This window comes from Epinephelus fuscoguttatus, linkage group LG21 (assembly GCF_011397635.1).
Source record: "Epinephelus fuscoguttatus linkage group LG21, E.fuscoguttatus.final_Chr_v1".
NCBI classification, from domain to species: domain Eukaryota; kingdom Metazoa; phylum Chordata; class Actinopteri; order Perciformes; family Serranidae; genus Epinephelus; species Epinephelus fuscoguttatus.
In genome coordinates, this window is record NC_064772.1 from 4328768 (window position 1) to 4350729 (window position 21962).

General features: G+C 39.4%; 1 protein-coding gene across 1 annotated transcript in view; it reads right to left on the minus strand.

Annotated features, from left to right (window-relative positions):
- Positions 1-21721, minus strand: part of eci2 (enoyl-CoA delta isomerase 2) — a 92546-nt gene extending 70825 nt beyond the window's left edge. The window contains exons 1-3 of the mRNA XM_049565824.1: positions 21562-21721; positions 10183-10244; positions 7760-7863 (exon numbers count right to left, since the gene is read on the minus strand). Coding sequence (XP_049421781.1) covers positions 7760-7863; positions 10183-10244; positions 21562-21617 — 222 coding nt within the window. The 5' untranslated portion in view covers positions 21618-21721. The remainder of the gene's footprint in view (positions 1-7759; positions 7864-10182; positions 10245-21561) is intronic.
- Positions 21722-21962: the final 241 nt, after the last annotated feature.

Sequence of the window (21962 nt, forward strand, 5' to 3'; positions counted from 1 at the left end):
AGACATTTTTGACATTTAACAAACAATGCAGCCTTTCCTTTTCAGTTATTTTGGTAGTGTCAGTGCCAGCCTGGTGCTGCTGTTTCCTGGGACCAACAGAGGGGACAAAAACCACACACAATATTGTACAACTGTTTAAACAACCAATAGTCCATCCATGGCTCCAATTTCACTAATTTTGCCCAAAACAATGCCATCAGTGCTCTTTACTTAAACAGTACGAATGTAAACCAAATAAAAATGTCACTCTCAAAAAGCCAGAGCAGAAAACAAATAGGCCTAGTCAGTTAACTAAATTGACCGCTACTCTGCCTACCCTTCCCTCCATGTGTGTCTGCATGCTGGCCTGGTGGATTGATAGTAAGTGCTGGAGCGGATCACTGGAATGGACTGCTTGAATTGCGGAGCGCTGGGCTGGCTGGAAAAACTGGATCGGAGTTCTGGGATCGGCATTTTTCCATGCAGTCCGATCCGATGCCGATGCACATTTTTTGCTAATATCGGCGGCTGGATCGGGACATCCCTAGGCAGTCTTCATTCTCCCAACCAAATGAGAGAAGGAGACAACAAAGCCCTTGGAGTCGGCTACCTTGTCGAATCAGACTTCATCAGTCAACTTCTTAAAGAGAAGAAAGAAGATGAGAATCAGCCAAAATGTCCTCGGAGAAGAGGTGAGAGAAAAAAACTCCAAACCCACTGACTACAAGACAACTGCTTAGCCAAGTAGCTAGCTTGTATGACCCAATAGGCCTTGTAACACCTGCCAAACAAAAGGGAGCCATTCTAGTCAGAAAAGCTTTTCAAGAAGCTGGAGGCAAAACTCTGTCTGAAAGACTGAGAGATGAAGCCATCCACCTGTTTGAGGAATACACACGCCTCAACCAAATCACCTTCCACAGAAGCCTCACACCGGTCAAAAGGATTGGAAGACCCTGCGGAATAACATTCTCTGATGGAAGTGACCAGAGCTATGGAACTGTGATGTACTTCAGATGGGAGACCGAGCAAGGAATCCAAGTCCGACTTGTTGAATGCAAAGCAAAGCTCTCACCACTCGACCAAAAGGGAGAACCAGTGAAGGCTGAGGTCTGTGGTGCTGTCTTCGCTGCAAGACTCAGAAGATACATCGAGCACAGTGGTGTGGTGGTTAGCAGGAGGGTTCCTGGTTCAATCCCAGGAGGGAGCCCTTCTGTGCGGAACAGGGATGGGAATCGAGAACCGGTTCCTGTTAAGAACTGGTTCCAACTGGTTCAATCCATCACATCATTAGCCTCTATGCTTAACGATTCCCTTATTGATTCCTTTCATTACGTTGGATCTTCGAACCAATTCTTTACATTGACGTGCCGCACATCATGGCACGTACGCTCGTCATTCAGCTCAACAAAAAGAGGTAATCATGGCGGAGAGACAGAAGCGGTCAAAAGCATGGCTTCATTTCACGAAAAAGGATGCAAACAGCACTACATGCAATGTCTACAGCATGATAATTACATACAAAGGTGGTAACGCCACAAACATGTTGAAGCATTTGTCGACGCACGCATTAAATACCACAAGTGCCATGTTTTCAACAATCTCCGCCAGACGAGTGCAGCTCCAGCAGTAATGTCTCTGCAGAGCAGAGCCAGTGATGGTACGTACCATATGTTAGCATTAGCACAACCCTTTCAGCGACAGGTTCTGTAACGTTAATGACGTAGACGAAAACAAATGCTGCACAAATATTCTCTCATTTGATCCATTTTAGATGATGGTGGACTGAGTACATCTGCTGCCAACAGTGTCGCTGCCCCTCCTCCATGTCCCAGCCCCCCTCCCTCTCCCTCTCCATTTAGCCAGCAAACGGCATTTACACTTGCAGAACAGGGCAAAATGTTGCAGGACAAGATTGATGAGTGTCACCAAACACTTACTAAATTTATTGTGAAGGGTTTGCACCCCTTCTCCACAGTGGAGGAGCCAGCATTCCGGTAGGTTAAGGTTTATTATAAAAAGTTATGAAAGCAGATGTCTTGGGTTAATTACAAACAACAGGAGGTGATATCATTAATTATTACTGAATGCCAGCCATGCCTGTCTGTTAATTAATATTGCAATATTGCACAAAAAAACATCATGATTCATAATGAGAATGTGATGAATGTAGATGTTCAATATATCTATGCATGTTCCTATAGATGAATGTTAAGTTGTATAATCTATTCTAATCAGTTTAACATTTTGTAGGGAGCTGGCAAAGAAACTATGCCCCAGATATGCATGGTATAATATTGAAAAGGACAATTTAATAAGTGAACTCAAAGAAGTTCCAAAGGTGGCCCTAACAGCAGATGGATGGACCAGTCTAAACCAGGACCACTGTCTGACTGTCACTGTACATTATATTAGAGATAGAGAAGGTATAATCAAAGGCAGGGTCCTCAAAACGAAAGCTGTATAGGAAGCGCAGATGGGACAAGGAGTGGCAGAGGAAATTGGACGCATCTTAGATGAGTTTAAAGTTAGGGAGAAGGTTGTGGCAGCCACGGTGGACAATGCGGCAAACATGGTAGTGGCAATGAAGAAGATGAATCTTCAGAAGATTGGGTGTTTTGCCCATACACTGAACCTTGCAGCACGGAAGATTCGGAGGTGCCAAACTGTCTCAAACTGGGTGGCACTGAGTCCGGGCAGTGGTGGTTTGGATGAAGAGGTCCCACATGGCCAAAGTTGTGCTTAAAGAAAAGCAGCAACTCCTCAGTAAGAATCTTTTTCAATACAACCCTTTCACTATATTCTAATAATATAAATTAAAACAATCCAATGATTATTATATAATGTTTATGTGTGTATATGTCTGTGATGTACTTATACAGGTGTCTGTGTAACTTTGCTTTATTTCAGATCTTCCCCAGCATGCCCTCATCATGGATGTTAAAACACGGTGGAATTCACTCTACTTAATGATGGAGAGATTTTTTTGAGCAGTTCCCCGCCATTCAGGCTGCAGTGATGGACCCATGGCTAAAGAAGCTGAGTGGCAAGGGCAAGTAAGGATGGGGTTATGTGACTATTTCAATATGGCTTATTGAATCATAATATTATGCTATATGGAAGGACTGTTAATTATTATGAAACATAATTATCTACTATTACAGAGTGGTGGAGAAAATGAATGTGCATGACTTCAGGAAGGCGGAGGAATTTGTGCAGCTAATGCGGGTCCTCTACACATCCACCCAGTGTGTCTCCAGTGACACGAGTCCAACCTGCGGGCAGATTCTGCCCATTGTAGAGAAACTGGAGGGGACATTCACAGTCCAGGAGGAGGACTCTCCATTCTCCAGAAAGATAAAGGACATGATTTGGAGCGACCTCTCCACAAGATACCAGGTACTGTGACAAATGACATTTATCACAGATACTAACTAAAATAAGTTCACATTCAATCATGTTTCCCAGATAGTTGAATATGGATGTGTTTTCCTTTTCTCTTTTTTGAAATAAGGATGAAGAAGTCCACGCCTTTCTGGAGGAGGCTACGGCGATGGACCCAAGGTTTAAAATAAAAAAAGATACGGATGCTATCTGGGACCGATTAAGAGCAGCAGCAGTAGCAGCAAATACTGCAGTGGAGGAAGAGGGTGATATGATAGTAATCTGATTATAGCATATTGCTATTGTGATATTTCCTCTTGTTCTATACATGGAAAACTAATACTCATGGTCAGTTTCTTCTTAAGCCATCAGAGCAAGAACAAGAAGCGGCAGTCGCCAGACAGAATCAGCCATGGTGTGATGATGAAGAGGAGGAGGAGTAAGAAGATGTAAGCTAAGCTCAGTTCACTATAATGATCATATCATATTACTGTCACAAATGGAAAAAGAACATTTTGCTGTGAAGTGTCAAAAAAAGTCATGAGCATTGCATGGATTAAAATATGAAACTAAAATTAGAATATGGTCATATAATTTCAGATTACACCTGCTGTGAAGAAACCAAAGTCAGCCTTGGAGGAGCTGTTTGCAGTAGAGGACCAGCAGCTGCAGCAGACGGTCCAACAACTGCAGACCTGCCAGTCCGTCATTGACAGAGTGGAGCATGAGGTCCAGTTGTACAGAAACCTACCTCCAATTTCTGTCCCTGCCAACCCTGCCCTCTGGTGGTGGCAGAAAAAAGACACACTGCCCCTGCTCTCAGTGCTGTCAAGTAAATATTTGTGTGTTCAAGCATCCTCAACGCCATCTGAGAGGGTCTTTTCGACAGCTGGAGACACAATTAGCCCAGAGAGATCAAGGATCCTCCCTGAAAAAGCTGACATGCTTATCTTTTTGAGCAAGAACTGTTAATTAGTCCAATCAGTCCAGTCCAGAGATCTAGGATCCAGTGACCATGTAAATACTTTATTTTTATTTCTGTCCAGAGATTTATTTTTATTTATGTCCAGAGATCTAGGATCCAGTTACCATGTACAGACTTTAATTTATTTTTATTTATGTCCAGAGATCTAGGATTCAGTGAGTGACCATGTAAATACTTTATTTATTTTTATTTATGTCCAGAGATCTAGGATCCAGTGACCGATTTCATATTTGTTTACTTCACAAGCACTTATCTGTCTTGTTTTGAAATTCAATAAAAAGATTTTGTTGACACCAAAAACCTGTAAGGTATACTTTTTCTACACAGAAAAGGAATCGATAAGGGAATCGATAAAGAATCGGATCGATAGGCAGAATTGATAATGGCATTGGTATCAATAAAATCTTATCAATTCCCATCCTTAGTGCAGAGTTTGCATGTTCTCCCGATGTCAGCGTGGATTCTCTCCAGATACTCCGGCTTCCTCCCACAGTCCAAAGATGTGCAGGTTGGGGATAGGTTAATTGATAACTCTAAATTGTCTGTAGGTGTAAATGTGAGCGTGAATGGTTGTTTGTCTCTATGTGTCAGCCCTGCCATAGTCTGGCGACCTGTTCAGGGTGTACCCTGCCTCTCGCCCAATGTCAGCTGGGATAGGCTCCAGCCCCCCCGCGACCCTCAAGAGGATAAGCGGTTACGAAAATGGATGGATGGATGGATGGATGGATGGATGGATGGATTTAGTAAATTCAAGTGAATATAGGTCAAAAAGGATTTACAAATCATCTGCATTTTCTATTTGCTTACTTGCGGATCTTGGCAGACACACATAGCAGCAACACAAAGCAGCGGCGAGGTATCTATGTTTCTATACCTATGTGCACCTTGACCTTCACCTTTAAGGGCAGTGGCCTGGTAGGTAACGTAGCCTGTACGAAACCACAGACAGTATAATTGTGTGTGTGTGATAAACATGTAGACTTTATAGAAAGACAGACAAAAGGAGCCATTCATGGTGTAAAATGTGTTCTAATTGCTGATTTGTCCTGTATGGGTGTCTGCCAATATAGGTAGAAGCTACTGATTGAGAGACAGGTGTTGCTCAACGGGAGCACACATAGTTTTTTTGAACGCAACGCCAGGCCACATTAAGTGAGGTATATGGTGCTCTAGAGCCCCGTTTCCACCGAGCAGTATGCTACGTTACATTTCAGTTCTTTTTCCACTGCGAAAAGTTGTGGATGGCACCACTGGAACCATTCCTAACTGTTACTGTTTTTGGTACCCCTTCTGTTGGGGTACCTAGCACACAGATTTGGTACTAAAAGGTGGAGCCGTGAACACTGCAGTCTGTTGATTGGTCAGTAGCAGAGGATCACTCTGCTTAGGGCTGAGTTGTGGCTGGTTTTGAGGCAGAAGCCACTGTTCATACTGTGGAGAGTTTAATTAGTAAACTGTAAATATACAATGAAAGGATGTTTTGCTGCCTCTTGCAGCAGCTGGAGTCGGAGAAAAAAATAACTTCATTCACCGGGCCGACTGCCAGGATTTTTAAGGTGGAACATTAACTCGTAATGTTATTCAATGCACGAGCTGATAATGTGACTCAACCAACACACCTTAAACCCCCGAGCTTGCCTGAGAAGGACTAAATGCACAAACCCGCTATGTTTAAATATCCCAAGGAGAGAGACTCCCACTGCAGCCTGTTTTGTTTTGAGCTTTTTTGTTCTGAAAATGTCAGCATGCAGCCTCAATCTGTGGACAAGAAACGAGGTGCTGACTTCCCTCTGTGTCACCGATAATAAGGAAATACAGTGAGTGCTGGATGGAGCAGTGAGTGACAACAACCCCATCCACATTTTAAAGGTACAGTTTGCAGTGGAAACACTAGGGTGTAGGTACCATGTCTGAAGTAAAGGAAAAGATAGTTTCTTGCAACCCTAGAATAAAGATAAAAATATTCACGAACGAAAAAACACTTCTGGTTGCTAAAAACACTAAAAATTAAAACCCTCTGCGCGCACTGCAGCATAAACAGACAGATGCGCGACTCAGAGCAGCATGTGTCACTGACACCAGACTCAGAGCACAGCGGACCAGTGGAAAATGTCACCATCAGCATATTATTTTACATCAATAAAATCTATTTTATCATTATTTTGAGTCACATTGTTGAAAGAATTTAGTCGTCTGTGTTCAAGCAGGATAATAGGTCTCCATTCATTGCACATCGGGCTTTCTATTTCCTTGTCGGAGATGTTTTCTTTTTTAATTACATGATAGCTATTCTCCCTTAACTCACCAGTAAAGAATACCTTTGTCTGAATCCCTGTTCTCTGATTCACTGTGAAACTTTTTTATGCAATTCATGCAACAATCAGACCAGATGACTTCTTTACTTGGCCTAATGGGGTTAGTGTTGCGTTCAAGGTCCCCCAAAAAAACAGGAGAAAAAAAGGCTGAATATTCAATTTTTTTTTTCACAATCGAATCCTGGGCCATCAAACGAAGCTTTGAAGCTTCAGATTTTTTGGTCAGCCTTAGTCTGAAGGGTACTTTCGGTTCCAAAAACGAAACGGGGCTGATGTATTGGTAAACTTTATGTATTTGAATGGTATATGGACACAGATTTATGGATGTTTGCATGTTTCGTTCAAGACTATGATGGTGATAAATAAATTATGCAGCAAAGAAGAAGAAGAAGTGGATTCTTTGTTTCCATCTAAGAGGAGCGGTCGGTTTGGTGAGGCGAGTATGTTAATTATTAAGTAGCCTGTCTATGCAGCCCCTCGGTGACTTTAAGTTTAGGCTTAGCCGCTATACAGACGACATGACAGCTCCCTCAATGTGACGCCAAAACATCTGGATCACCCCCTGGTCAGGGGTGGAATTCACCAGAGGACTCATGATATAATATTATCACGATACTTAGGTCACAATACAATATTACAGCGACATGCCAAGTATTGGGTTAAAATATATTGCAATATATTTTGATTTATTACCTTTTTTTCCGACTGCAAATTATTTTCCCCAAGGAAAACTTTGTCAACATCAGTTTTACCTAATAAAATAATGTTTATCTGACTTTAATCATTTTTATGATGTCACCATTGCAAGATGGCAGCAGCTGTATCTGGAGATTTTGGCTTGATTTTTATACAGTGGGAGGAAGTGGAGACGCATCATATCTGAGCAGCAAATAAGCTGTGACCTTTAGTTGGAACTGGGCCGAGGTTTTCTTTTGTTGATTGATTTAATCTGTCAGCTCTGTCTCTGTGGCTTCACTCAATTCTGCAAAACAGCTGTTGGTCCCAGTTTATATTGTATCTCACTTTACAATAAATGGTTCTGATTACCTGAGAACACCTGTCTCACAGTGCCTCTCTCTAGTGTCTCTAAATGTCCCACCTGTTTGAAGAGAGCGTAGATTTTCAGTTTGACCTCGTTGCCCGGGTCGTTCTTCAGCGTCGACAATTTATTCTTGGCCTGCTCAAACTGCTCCACCGTTGCACCTGCACTCACACACAGACATTATTGTCATCACCAGTAATGATCCAAACAAGAAGTCTGCTCAAACTGGGAATCTTTAAGAAAGTCAATCAACAGCTTTAAAATGTCCTCAGGGTTGAGGTGCAGATAATATTTGTGTATTATTATTAATGATTAAAAATTAGTATTTTGATTAACATTAAGACAACAGTGAAAAATAAAATGGTTCCTCACCATGACTGCTATGAAGTTAATGAATATATAACTTTTTGTCAACTCTGTCAGATCTTACCTCTGCCATCCATGCTGATGGAGGTAACATAACTCAGTTCTCTTGAATTACTGACTGACCCTTACGTGTTGCTCCATTTTTATCTTCTAATAATGAATGTCAATATACTGTTCCATCCCTGGTTGCAACTGATGATGTCTGTTGAATTCGGACAGAAGAAAACAGGTCTTTGAAAACTGTTGTTATTTAGTTTGAAAGCTGGTCAGTTTGGTCACAAAGTCTCGAGTTTTTTCTGTAACAGCTGATTTCTGTAAAAATCAAATCAATCAAAAAGAAAGAGACTTATGTTCAAAGTGGCTTTCGATGTGCTTCCAGGTTTTTAATGTTTCTGTACTATTTTATATTTTATATGTCTCTAGTCATACTATTACTATTATTATACACATATGATTATTATCACATATGTATACTATCATATATTAATATATACTTTCAACGTACTGTACCACAATAGCCATAATTATTATTATAATATTATTACTTTCATTAATGTTGTTATAAGCTACTGTCATTAGCATCTGTCCTGCATCTCTCTTTGTCTCTCTGTCTCTGTCTCTCCCTTTTCTGTCTCATTGTGTCATACGGATTACTGTTAATTTATTATGCTGATCTGTTCTGTACGACATCTATTGCACGTCTGTCCATCCTGGAAGAGGGATCCCTTCTTAGTTGCTCTTCCTGAGGTTTCTATATTTTCTAATATGGTACGAAGACTTTTTTGAGTGCCCGATGGTGTTGACAAAAGTCTTCAGCTGCAAAAATGTGAGGTTGGCCTATAAGGTTTAATATTCAAGACTCTGATCTTTTAAAATCTATTTTCCAGCATAATTGAAGAGTAAAAATCAAAACCCAGAAATATAAGGTTTTGTCCCAAATGTCAAAAAAGAGTAACAGATAAAGTTTAAACTGATTCTTTAATATAACATGTCTAAAAAAAGTAGAAAGAAAAAAACACAGGTATTTATTTTACAATGATATAAAATCAGCAAATCTTCATATTGGAGAAACTAAAACCTGACAAGTTGTGCTTGATAAATTACTGAAATTAACAGTGAGTTTCCTGTGGTTACTTATGGATGAATTGGTTGATGATTTAAGCTGTAAAGTAAATACACCAGACAAGCTGTGGTGTCAAGTCAGTGAGTCAAACTCTTCCTCACATCTCCCCTCAAAGAAATCGACCTTTCCTAAGCCACGTACCTTTGTGTGGTCAGAGTGAGCATGGAGCCCACAATGTAATGAACTGTACTCCCTGAGGAAATACTGACAATATGTGTTTGAAGGATACATCCAGAAAGTCACACTGACTCAGCAGCAAAAACAGTGTTCAAAAGATGAAGATAGTTAAAGGCTAAAGGATAACGTACAGATAACAGTGTAAAAGTGAACCACCGCATAACAGAAATAATAAACATAAAGTAGTATGTAGATGAACGGTGTTTGGCTTCTGTTCTGCCATGCCGCCGCTAGCGCCTGGGCCTCCACCGTCGGACAGGCAAGGAACTCCAGGAGAAGCCAAACACTGTTCATCTACACACTGTGATGACACAGAGCTGGCTCAATATCAGCAAAGTTTCCCTGCTTACCTTCACTGGTTCCTGTACAGCAGGGTAGGTCTTTTTTTCCACTGTTATTATCATTAAAAAGCAAAAGCAGCATACATTCAGCAGGCTATATCTTCAGTAGCTAGTTAGCTAACCCTACACTTTGCAGGGTTTGATTTTGGTTTTGAAAAGGAGAAAATTTATATCTTCTTCAAACCTCTCAAGGTTACAAGTATCATTAACACTCAATGTGATCCAGGCATAACATTTAGCTGGAAATCAACAAAACCAACCTTGAAAATGAAGACAATTTGAAATAATTACATCAGAGTCAATGGAGCACAACTGTGCAGTTGCTGAACCCTGGTCTGAGCTGGGCCAATACATACGCTATGACTGGCAAGTCTGCGTCCAGGGCAGGACTTAGTGAAGAGTCAATTACAGTGAAAAAAGAATATTTTAGGGTCCAAGTGGACTGAGGTGACAGGGCTGCAGCAGATACTCACCCATCATTGAAGAGGTTGTGGTGTGGAACGTCAGACTGGGAATGGTGGCTAATCTCACCAAGCTGGTGACAGAGAGGAAAACATTCAGTGAATTCAGTTAAAAGAAAATCACTGACTGTTGGTTTTCTACACTTATCTGATTTCTTATATGTATTCAAGACACCTTTCCAGCTGGACTGTAGGGATACACTCATCCAAATGTTTCTGATAGCTCAAGTATCAGCACTCTCTTTTCTTCAAACTTCACAAAAGAAAAAGAAGGTTAGTCAGCTGAACAGACACTGACAGTTAAAACCCCTTCAATCTAACCACTGAGTCTACTACATAGGACTGACTCAATATTTAGAGCCCAGGTGTGGTTCAATAATGATTGACTGCCACTGAAAACAAATTCAACATCCAAGTTCACACAGTATTCTGCCCTGTCATAAGACACTGTGGAGACATCCACTAACTTCATTCTGCTCCTTTTCAAATGTCAATAACATGCCTGGTGTCTCAATCATACAGTTTTTTTTTTTATCTCTATGTTACAATCATTATTATTAAGGGAAAAAAAGAAAAACATCAACTTTACTTTTCAAAAGCAGTGTATCTCATAGCTGAAATACTCAATTTTATGATAACATCAATGTCTTGTTTTGGTCAACCAACAGTCCAAAACCCTGGGTCCGCAAACATTTTCATGGACGAAATTTCAAAACTTTTCCATGACTTTTCAAAGACCTCAAATATTTGGGCTGTCAGCGTTAATGCATTAACTGTGACGTGATAAAGGTCTGAACATAAGCATTATTTTTTTTAATCATGTGCTATTTTTGCCGCCACCTGTGTTTCAAAGGCTATAGATGGCTGAGTGATGATACTGGTATATTAAGAAAACAAGAAGACCTAAGGAATCCAGTAGTACCAACTAGGGATGTAACGACCTGTCGATCTAGATTGATATATTGATTTAATGATCAACGATCCAATATCATTGATGCAAAGTGAAAACATCAATCCACATGATCATCTTTTGCATAGGCTTTTATTTTGAAAGTCTGTGTCACCATCAAATAGCAGGCAGATGGAAAGCAGCCAAGAGAAAGACCATGAGGATAACATTATTTACTCAGGAATAAATCAGCAGAGTGGAAATATTTTGGATTTCGGAGAAAATACAGGACAACAGACAGAGCTCATGCCGTATATAAATAACGATGTTACTAGATAAAACACGACATAACCTTACCTGCCTGGATGCGCGTCTCACTCTGATAACTTATTGCTTTAGCAACATCAGCTGCTCTGTTTTAACAATGTTCAGCTGAAAAACCATGCATGCAGACTGAAACTCAACAGCAACATGTAACAAAGGTAACTGTACATAATTTGGTTCCATTATAGCTCACAAGATTCACTGACAAAACAACTTTCTTATACTAAACACGTTTTCCGAGCAAATACAACATGCTAACGTTATTAGCGCCAACCAATGGCATTTTACACTGTATACATTAGCCTAGCAACTAGAGGAAATTTCCTCTGCTCATATGAAGCCAGGATAAATCCTAAAGTATAAATCCCTGAACAACCTAATCTCACAGAAATACGTGAAATGACCATGACCTCTTAACACCGCATTCCGTGGTGGCAGCACGTAATGGGTTGAAATTACGTGCTGCCACCACGAAAACAATGCCAATGTAAAGTCAATTAGGATCCTCTCCCGTGGTGGACACACGGATTCCCTGATTCAATCACGTCACGTCAATCTCGTTTTCCTCAATGATATCTTTAACATTCCTGTATACACACAAAAACGCGGAAGTGTCCTTAATAACTCAACAATATGACAGGTTAATGTCAAGGCCATAAAATAAATGTATTTTGCCAGCATTTGATAGCGTAGGGCTTTAAGAGCATTGTGCTGTGGGCGGATGGGGCGCGTTCCACTACTGTTTTGTAGCTGCTCTCTGCCATCTGTGGGCTTAATGCCATTTCAGATTGCCGTCCTACTGCCATAACTGAATCCAAACGCCACTAATAAATAAATAAATAAATAAATAAATAAGAAGATAAAAATAAGGCTGAGCACGGAAGAACCACAGAAGAAACACCATCACATGGAGCCGTCTGCCCCTGGCAACCCGTCCACCCTCCACTCCACCAAGGGAGAGCGGACCCCAAGCCAGCGCCACAGAACCAGCGGCTGCCCCGCTGGTTATACCTCCGACCGTGGCAGCTGTCACACAAACCGCTGCTGAAAATTATACATTTTGATACAGGTAGGCTATATACATATTGCAAAACTCTGTAAAAGTACACCAAAGCATATTTTTGTTTCCAAATATTTATTAAAAATGAAACCATTCATACGGTCAATATAAAACATTTTGTTAGTAATAAAAAACAAATGTAATCTCAATGTGACCACGCCAGCCGGCGGGACTGTGGCTGAACCACTTCCAATGTTCATTCATTCATTCATTCATTCATTCGCGTGTTCAATGTGTGTGTGTGTGTGTGTGTGTGTGTGTGTGTGTGTCAGAGATGAGTATCAATAAAAAAAAGTAATTATTTCGGTGTTTATTTCTTTTATTCTTCCGTTTTTTTAATTAAAATGCGTAATATAGCCAACAGTATTATAGACCAAATGTTAATCTAATTATTATTGTAGAATGTATTTAGCAAATCACCACTCTCAACTGGAGACAGCAGCAAAAAAAAAAAAAAAAAAAAAAAAAAGGCATTATAAAAAGCCGACAAATAGTGTTAATTAATTGACGTGAGACATTGAAGGTTGTCTCCTATAGTCTGTAATTTTTTATTTTTTTTTTATCATAACTTCTCGGAAATTACTCAAAAGAACATGCTAAAAGTAAATACAATAATAGGCTAAATAGTATCTAAGCAATAATAAAGTGTCTAAACAATAATAAATATTATCTAAGTTATCTATTAGGCTGCCATTCCACTCTGTAAATAGATTTTAAAATTTCAATATGATTTTAATATTATTTTTGCTTATTTCATTATTGTTATTATTGGTTTTACTTTTTAGTAGTATTGTATTGTCTGAGGATGACTCATGTTAGTAACTATCTACAGTAAAAAAGAAAAAAAAACAAGCAAAGAAACAAACAAAACTCATTTCATACACTGGGCCTTCAAAGTGCTCTCTGAAACTACACCTGGCATGGCTTGTGTCCAAAAAATGAAAAAATCTAAACTTTGTTGTAGAGCTAAACCAAATACATCATTGGAAAGGTCTCAACCTGGAGAGTAACATATGTCAGTATGATGATTCTACATGGCTCCTGCTTTCAGCCATTGACCTTTGCACCTTGACCTCAGTGCATGTTTGAAGGCGTATAACTCATAGACATATATACATAGACGCCGCATTGACTGCCGCTGCCTATCAGAGCCGACGTCCTCGCCGGCCGCTGTCTTGGATGGGTCTCGCTTCGCCTCCACAGTACATTCACTTCTACTGAGGAAGGAGCTGTATGCACAAGTAAAATACAATAACTCACTGAATTTTTAACTGATTTTCACGCGGTTTGGTTTGTTACAAACGGCACACATGTAGTTATGATACAGGATGCTTTCGTACATTAAAAATGCGGGATTTCATGCTTTAATACTTTCTGCAGATAGCAACAGCATGTTATTTAGGTCACAACACAGTGCTTTTATTCACCTCAACCCCAGAGTGGGATATATATAGAGTGGGATATATATATATATATAAAATATATAAGCATGAAATCCCGCATTTTTAATGTACGAAAGCATCCTGTATCATAACTACATGTGTGCCGTTTGTAACAAACCAAACCTCGTGAAAATCAGTTGAAAATTCAGTGAGTTATTCTATTTTACTTGTGCATACAGCTCCTTCCTCAATAGAAGTGAATGCACTGTGGAGGCGAAGCGAGACCCATCCAAGATGGCGGCCGGCGAGGACGTGCTCAGGCAGTCGATGCGGCGTCTATGTATATATGTCTATGCTTCTAACTCAGCAACTAAAGGGGGTACAGACATGGGACCAACTGTTATAGAGAGCTCTTGACCTCAGCTATCATGTGAGTGTAGTCAACAACTGAGGGTGCTGTCAGATATGGATAAAATATGGATAAAATTAATTTTCACCCATTTAGAAATTAGATATTTAAAATCTGATTTCACAAATGTGTTTACCATCCCCTTAAAGTCCACAGTGTACTCTCAATTCAGTATTCACAACTTCCAAACCTGGGAAAAACACTTAGATTTTTAAAAAACTACAATTCCCTGGGACCGCGCCATGCAGTTTGATACATATCAGCAACATAGTTGTAGTTCTTCTGATTTGCAAAGTAGGGTTCTAAATAGGGTTGTGAAAAGATATATCTACTGAATATATCTAATATCAAGTAAAGCTGAACTAGTTATTATACTCCACCTAGATGAACTATGGTAAGAAAAAGTAAAGGTGTGGGCTAATTTTCAATATTTTAGCTAATACACTAGAAACAGCGTTTTTGGGACAGTAGGTTCGTTTGCGGCTTGTAAAATAGGGTTGTAAAAAGATAGATCTACTGAATAAATCTAATATCTAGTAAAGCCAAAGTAGTTATTACACTGCACCTAGATGAACTATGTTAAGAAAAAAAGCAAGGATGTTGGCTAATCGTAACTATTTTAGATAGTACTCTAAAAACGGCGTTTTTGGGACGGTAGCTTTTTGCGGCTTGCTGTAAAACAGGGTCGTAAAAAGATACATCTACTGAATATATCAAATGTCTAGTAAAGCTGAACTAGTAATGACACTGCACCTAGATGAAATATGTTAAGAAAAAGTAGGCATGATGGTTCATTTCAGATATTTTAGCAAGTTCTCTAGAAACGGCGTTTTTGTGATTGAATATTTGAATAGGCTATAACAAATATCTAGAACAGCCGAACTATCACGTTATTATCATTATTATTATTATTGGTGGGAAATTATAACAGAGGAATGTATTTGCCGTTTTAATATCAAGAACACTTCCGCGTTTTTGTGTGTATACAGGAATGTTAAAGATATCATTGAGGAAAACGAGGTTGACGTGACGTGATTGAATCAGGGAATCCATGTGTCCACCACGGGAGAGGATGGTGTTTCTTCTCTGGTTCTTCCGTGCTCAGTCTTATTTTTATCTTCTTATTTATTTATTTATTTATTTATTAGTGGCGTTTGGATTCAGTTACGGCAGTAGGATGGCAATCTGAAATGGCATTAAGCCCACAGATGGCAGAGAGCAGCTACAAAACAGTAGTGGAACGCGCCCCATCCGCCCACAGCACAATGCTCTTATAGCCTTACGCTATCAAAAGCTGGCAAAATACATTTATTTTATTTTATGGCCTTGACATTAACCTGTCATATTGTTGAGTTATCAAGGACACTTCCGCGTTTTTGTGTGTATACAGGAATGTTAAAGATATCATTGAGGAAAACGAGATTGACGTGACGTGAATCAGGGAATCCGTGTGTCCACCACGGGAGAGGACCCTAATTGACTTTACATTGGCATTGTTTTCGTGGTGGCAGCACGTAATTTCAACCCATTACGTGCTACCACCACGGAACGTGGTGTTAACAGGTTGTGGTCATTTCACGTATTTCTGTGAGATCAGGTTGTCCCTGAAGGATAAATCACACCCAAGACTTAAAATTCTGTTTTAGTGGAGGCTTTACTGTCTTCACAATTTATTGTTTCTTATATGTGAAACACAAGTAAATTCAAGCTTTGTTTCCACTGAGGGAAATTTAGGCCGTAAGGTGAATCAGAAAAAGTCTCACAGAAATTGATTTCCGAAAAGGGTTTGGCAACAGGTCAGTAGCCTACGTGCTCTGTTCTATTAAAATGCCGCGTTGGTTAAATGGCCCGTTCGGTTGGTATTCGGATAACTGAGGCTTTACTGGTATAATGCAATAGCATCACCCTGTGGTTAAATCTGTGTACACGTTTACACAAAAAAAATTACCCATTCTAAATGAGAGAGAGAGAGAGAGAGAGAGAGAGAGTGAGAGAGAATGTGTGTGTGTGTTATCTGTACAGAAGGTCTATGTGTGTGTATGTGCTACCTGTACAGAAGGTCTATGTGTGTGCACATTGTGCAGTTACTCATCTTTGCCAGCCAGAAAATTAAGCTATCCAGACTGAAAGTCTTATTTTTTTTTTGAAGAGTGCACTTTATGTCCCAGGAAAATGTGAGTGTTTCCATTTGTAAATAAAATATGGAAGTAAATATTTTGTTTCCTTGATTTAATTGATACTTACAAATGTACATTGTTTTAAAAGTAAAAAGTAGCCACTGATTGAGAAAGAAATCTATCCTAGCCAATTATAGACCAATATCTAATCTTCCCTTTATGTCAAAGATCCTTGAGAAAGTAGTCGCAGACCAGCTGTGTGATTTTCTCCAGGATAATAATTTATTTGAGGAATTTCAGTCAGGATTTAGAGTGCATCATAGCACTGAGACAGCACTAGTTAAAATTACAAATGACCTTCTGATTGCTTCAGACAAAGGACTCGTCTCTGTACTTGTTTTATTAGATCTTAGTGCGGCGTTTGACACAATTGACCATCAAATTCTACTGAGGAGACTGGATCACTTAATTGGCTTAAAAGGTTCTGCACTGAGCTGGTTTAAATCTTATTTATCTGATCGTTTTCAATTTGTTGACGTTCGCAATGAACCATCCTTACGTACTAAAGTTTGTTTTGGAGTTCCGCAAGGTTCTGTGCTCGGACCAATCCTGTTTACTCTATATATGCTTCCTTTAGGTAACATCATTAGAAATCACTCTATAAATTTCCATTGTTATGCGGATGATACTCAGTTGTATTTATCAATGAAGCCAGAAGAAAGCAATCAATTAACTAAACTCCATAATTGCCTTAAAGACATAAAAACTTGGATGAGCACCAATTTCCTGATGTTAAATTCAGACAAAACTGAAGTTATTGTTCTTGGCCCCAAACAACTCAGAGACTCTTTATCTGATGACGTAGTTTCTCTAGATGGCATTGCTCTGGCCTCTACCACTACCGTAAGAAACCTCGGAGTAACATTTGATCAAGATTTGTCTTTTAATTCTCATTTAAAGCAAACCTCACGGACTGCATTTTTTTCATCTGCGTAATATTGCGAAAATTAGGCCTATCCTGACCCGAAAAGATGCAGAAAAATTGGTCCACGCTTTTGTTACCTCAAGGCTGGATTATTGTAACTCTCTATTATCAGGTAGCTCTAGTAAGTCCTTAAAAACTCTCCAGCTAATTCAGAATGCAGCAGCACGTGTACTAACAGGAACTAAGCGATCATATCTCTCCTGTTTTAGCTTCTCTGCACTGGCTCCTGTAAAATCCAGAATTGAATTTAAAATCCTACTGTTAACTTATAAAGCTCTAAATGGTCAAGCTCCATCATATCTTAGAGAGCTCATAGTGCCATATTATCCCACCAGAACACTGCGCTCTGAGAACGCAGGGTTACTCGTGGTCCCTAAAGTCTCCAAAAGTAGATCAGGAGCCAGAGCCTTCAGCTATCAGGCTCATCTCCTGTGGAATCATCTTCCTGTTACGGTCCGGGAGGCAGACACCGTCTCCACATTTAAGACTAGACTTAAGACTTTCCTCTTTGATAAAGCTTATAGTTAGGGCTGGCTCAGGCTTGTCCTGTACCAGCCCTTAGTTAGGCTGACTTAGGCCTAGTCTGCCGGAGGACCCCCCTATAATACACCGGGCCCCTTCTCTCCTTCTCTCTCTCTCTCGTATCCTATTACTGCATCTTGCTAACTCAGCCATTCTGGATGTCACTAACTCGGCTTCTTCTCCGGAGCCTTTGTGCTCCACTGTCTCTCAGATTAACTCATATCGCAGCGGTGCCTGGACAGCGTGACGTGTGTGGTTGTGCTGCTGCCGTGGTCCCGCCAGATGCCTCCTGCTGCTGCTGCCATCATTAGTCATTAGTCATACTTCTTCTGTTATTATACACATATGATTATTGTCACACATGTATACTGCCAAGTATTAATACATACTTTCAACATATTGTACTGCAGTAACCAGAACTATAACTATAATATTATTACTTTCATTAATGTTGTTGTAAGCTACTGTCATTACCTGCATCTCTCTCTCTCTCTCTCTCTCTCTCTCTCTCTCTCTCTCTCTCTCTCTGTCTCATTGTGTCATGTGGATTACTGTTAATTTGTTATGTTGATCTGTTCTGTACGACATCTATTGCACGTCTGTCCGTCCTGGAAGAGGGATCCCTCCTCAGTTGCTCTTCCTGAGGTTTCTACCGTTTTTTTTTCCCCGTTAAAGGGTTTTTTTGGGGAGTTTTTCCTTATCCGCTGTGAGGGTCTTAAGGACAGAGGGATGTCGTATGCTGTAAAGCCCTGTGAGGCAAATTGTGATTTGTGATATTGGGCTTTATAAATAAAATTGATTGATTGATTGAATTGATATCCTGTATGGGAAAAAAGCATCGATAATCGTTGTAATCGCAGAATCGTAGCACCCTGAATTGTGATCGCATCGCCAGTTGTTATAACCGCAGAATCGTAGCACCCTGAATCAATGATCGAATCAAATCGTGAGGTACCTTAGATGGCACACCTCTACTTTTGTTGAATGATCTTGTTGTGAATCTGTGTTTTATGACTGTTTGGAGAAGTTTTCTTTTGGGGCTTTAAGCCAGATATTCCTTAAGTTTTCTGAAAAAGATCATGGTTTGGTTTAAAATGAAAAGATTTTTTACATAAAAGTCTCTCTGAAAGAAAGTCCTGAAGGTTAACTTATCCCATTTGCTGTTTTATTTGTGTTAGTGGAGTCAGTTTGAAGTGAACTTTACTGTACTCATTATTTATGTGTTGTTTATGTGTTTTATGGCCAAAAGTAAAAAAAGAAAGGGGTGGCAGCTTCTTCTGTAACAGACTGTGTTAAATGGGCATTCAATATCACCTAATATCGATCGCATGCCCCTGAATCATATTGAATCAAAACCGTATCATGGCAGACTTTTTAACATTGGAAAATATCATATCATTATCCAAATAATCGATATAATATCTAATTGTGATGAAATTGGTGATTTACACCCCTAATACCAACCATGTAATGGTTGCTTCTCAGAAAAGGGGCTAAATAACGCTCTAATATTAGGCTAAATTTTGCCAAGGGACATACAGCATGGCAGTTTTCACAGAGGTCCCTTGACATCTCATCTCAAGATATTTGAATGAAAATGGGTTCTGTGTAATGCTAGTATGTAAAATATTAAAAAGTATAAAATATGTATAGTGTGCAGAGTATGTAAAGTGTGTAAAATATAAAAAAAAATATGCGCATTATGCCAGGCCTACATTATGTATAAAACTAGTATGTAAGGTTAGAAATACAAAACTATGTGTATAATGCTACAATGCAACAAGATGTCCACAGAGAAATAAACTTAGGCCATATTCAGACACTGTACCTTTGAAATATAATCATTCTAAATTGGTCCTTTCGCATTTGTTGTTGGAATGTTTTGCAGTGTATGTGAACAGACCAAATCAGTGTTACATCGCACTAACAACAACAGTCACTTCCTGGTACAAACCAGGCAGTTGTTCACAATAGAGATACGTAAAATTGTCAAAGTTATTTACTTCTGTTGTCATTTTCAGCCATAACTGTAACGTTTAAAGATATATAGTTAAACACGACGGTCCGTCCTGTCTGATGTGTCTTGCTTTGCTATTATCTTTGATAAACCAAATCTACCAACACAGGAGCTGAATGATATACTGCTGAAGACAGGGCCAAAGCAAAACGAATTTTAGCTAGCTAAAAAAAATTGCATCACTGTAAATGTGCACTATATTTGAGTATTTGCTCTGTTTTACCTTAAACACTCACTGATAGACGCCATGGTAGACCAGCAACTCCAGTGTTCTGCTGTAAAATTACTTTTTGTCTATGGAGTCTGTGGCTTTGACAGAATGGCTTCAATTCCCTTTCAGAAAGGGCTGTCTTTGTGTCAGCAAGGTAAAGTGGTGAAAATATTCAAAATAAGACGTACACTTAAAATGATAATGACATTTTTTTATGTAAGTCCAGTGCAACAGCCTATAAAGATATAGGAAAAAAATGGAGCGTTTCAGACAGGGGTGATTACAGGTATATTCAGGTAAACAGTATAAGAAAAATAATGTTTTTTTGAACATTAAAGCACAAAACACACATAAACATGTTCTAGTACAAACCTAAAATACAAGTATGAACCTGAAAATGGGCAGAAAATGGGACGTTTAAATGATGCTTTGATGGATTTAAGTTATCCTTAAAAGTTTACAAAACTAAGGTTTTTGCTCATTGAAAAAAGAGTGGCATGGTTTCACTGTCAATAGATGGAGTTTATATTGAAAGAGCATCTCAATTTAGATTCTGGGGTGTGATAATGGATGATACTCTATATGTAAAGACAAATGAGTCTAAGAATATTTCTGTTTTGGACAAAAAGTATGTAAATACAGTAAAGTATGTATTAGATTACAAAGCGATAAGAATTCTGTACTGTTCACTAGGGATGCATGATATTGGATTTTTTGCCAATAGCTGATATGCCGATATATGACAATGTATATGGCAGATAACTTTTATTGATGTATCCACTTTCTTCTCCATCTAATTTTAGTGATCATTAAGTCTCTTCTGTGGTGGAATTAACATCATATTTGCATGCATTCTCTTTTGTGATGGCCCACCAGCAGCTGGAGACATGAAATACAATGCTTTTTAATGTATGTAATATTCATTAAATAAATATTCTACAGTTCAAGATAATGTATAAAGAAAAAATAACTTGTCTAGGCCTATATGAAGTTTCTCCTCTCTGCTCCTTTTCGGTCATTGAATGTGTTTTAGAGTTGTTTTAACTGTGAATCTGATCGTTGTGCATCAACATCAGCGGAACAAATTTGGAAATATCAAGAAAAAATGTAACGTTATGTATGAATGAATGAATGAATGAATGAATGAACATCAGGTTATGTCAGAGCCTCCTCATCATGGTATCTGGAGCAAAGTTCACAGGAAGCACAACTAACGCTTCTGCTTTGCTATCATTCTTAATAACGTGTCGTAAGTGGAATAATAATGGTTCACTACCTAAACTTTACAAGAACTAACTGATTAACTGCCTTTCTGAGATTTCTAACTAAACTTTAGCCAAGCTTAATAGCAGCTGTAACTGTCAGATGAGTTTATAAATCGGTTTGACCCCGCCGGTAAATTCAGTGAGCGTCAGTGCACCAGTATCCGCTTCAAACACTACGACAGCAGCATTAACATTAGCTGTGATCCTCACCTTCTTAATTTGACCAAGCGTGAGGGAGCGAACAACTTCAAGGCAACGCCGGCCATTTAATCGCAGAGACCGAGGTCCAAAGTTTGACAGGACGGAGGGAGATAGGGACGAGTTAGTTAGCTTAGCATAGACCAAACAAACTGCTGTGAATGTTTACACTGCTGCTCCCGCCCACTTTGTCCTCTTCTGCTCTTCCATTGGCTAAAGTGAACCGCCTACCAATCGGATTTGTTCAACGAAGAATATTAGAGAATGTACTTACCAATTGGAATGCACGTTTACGATGGAGATCCGCCTATGTGTGTGTACGTGGCCAATCGGCGTTGAAACTTTATTAATAATGTAGCAGTGCCGTAGACTACACAAAGAGCATGAACACTAAGAGGCGAAGCTTCGATGAA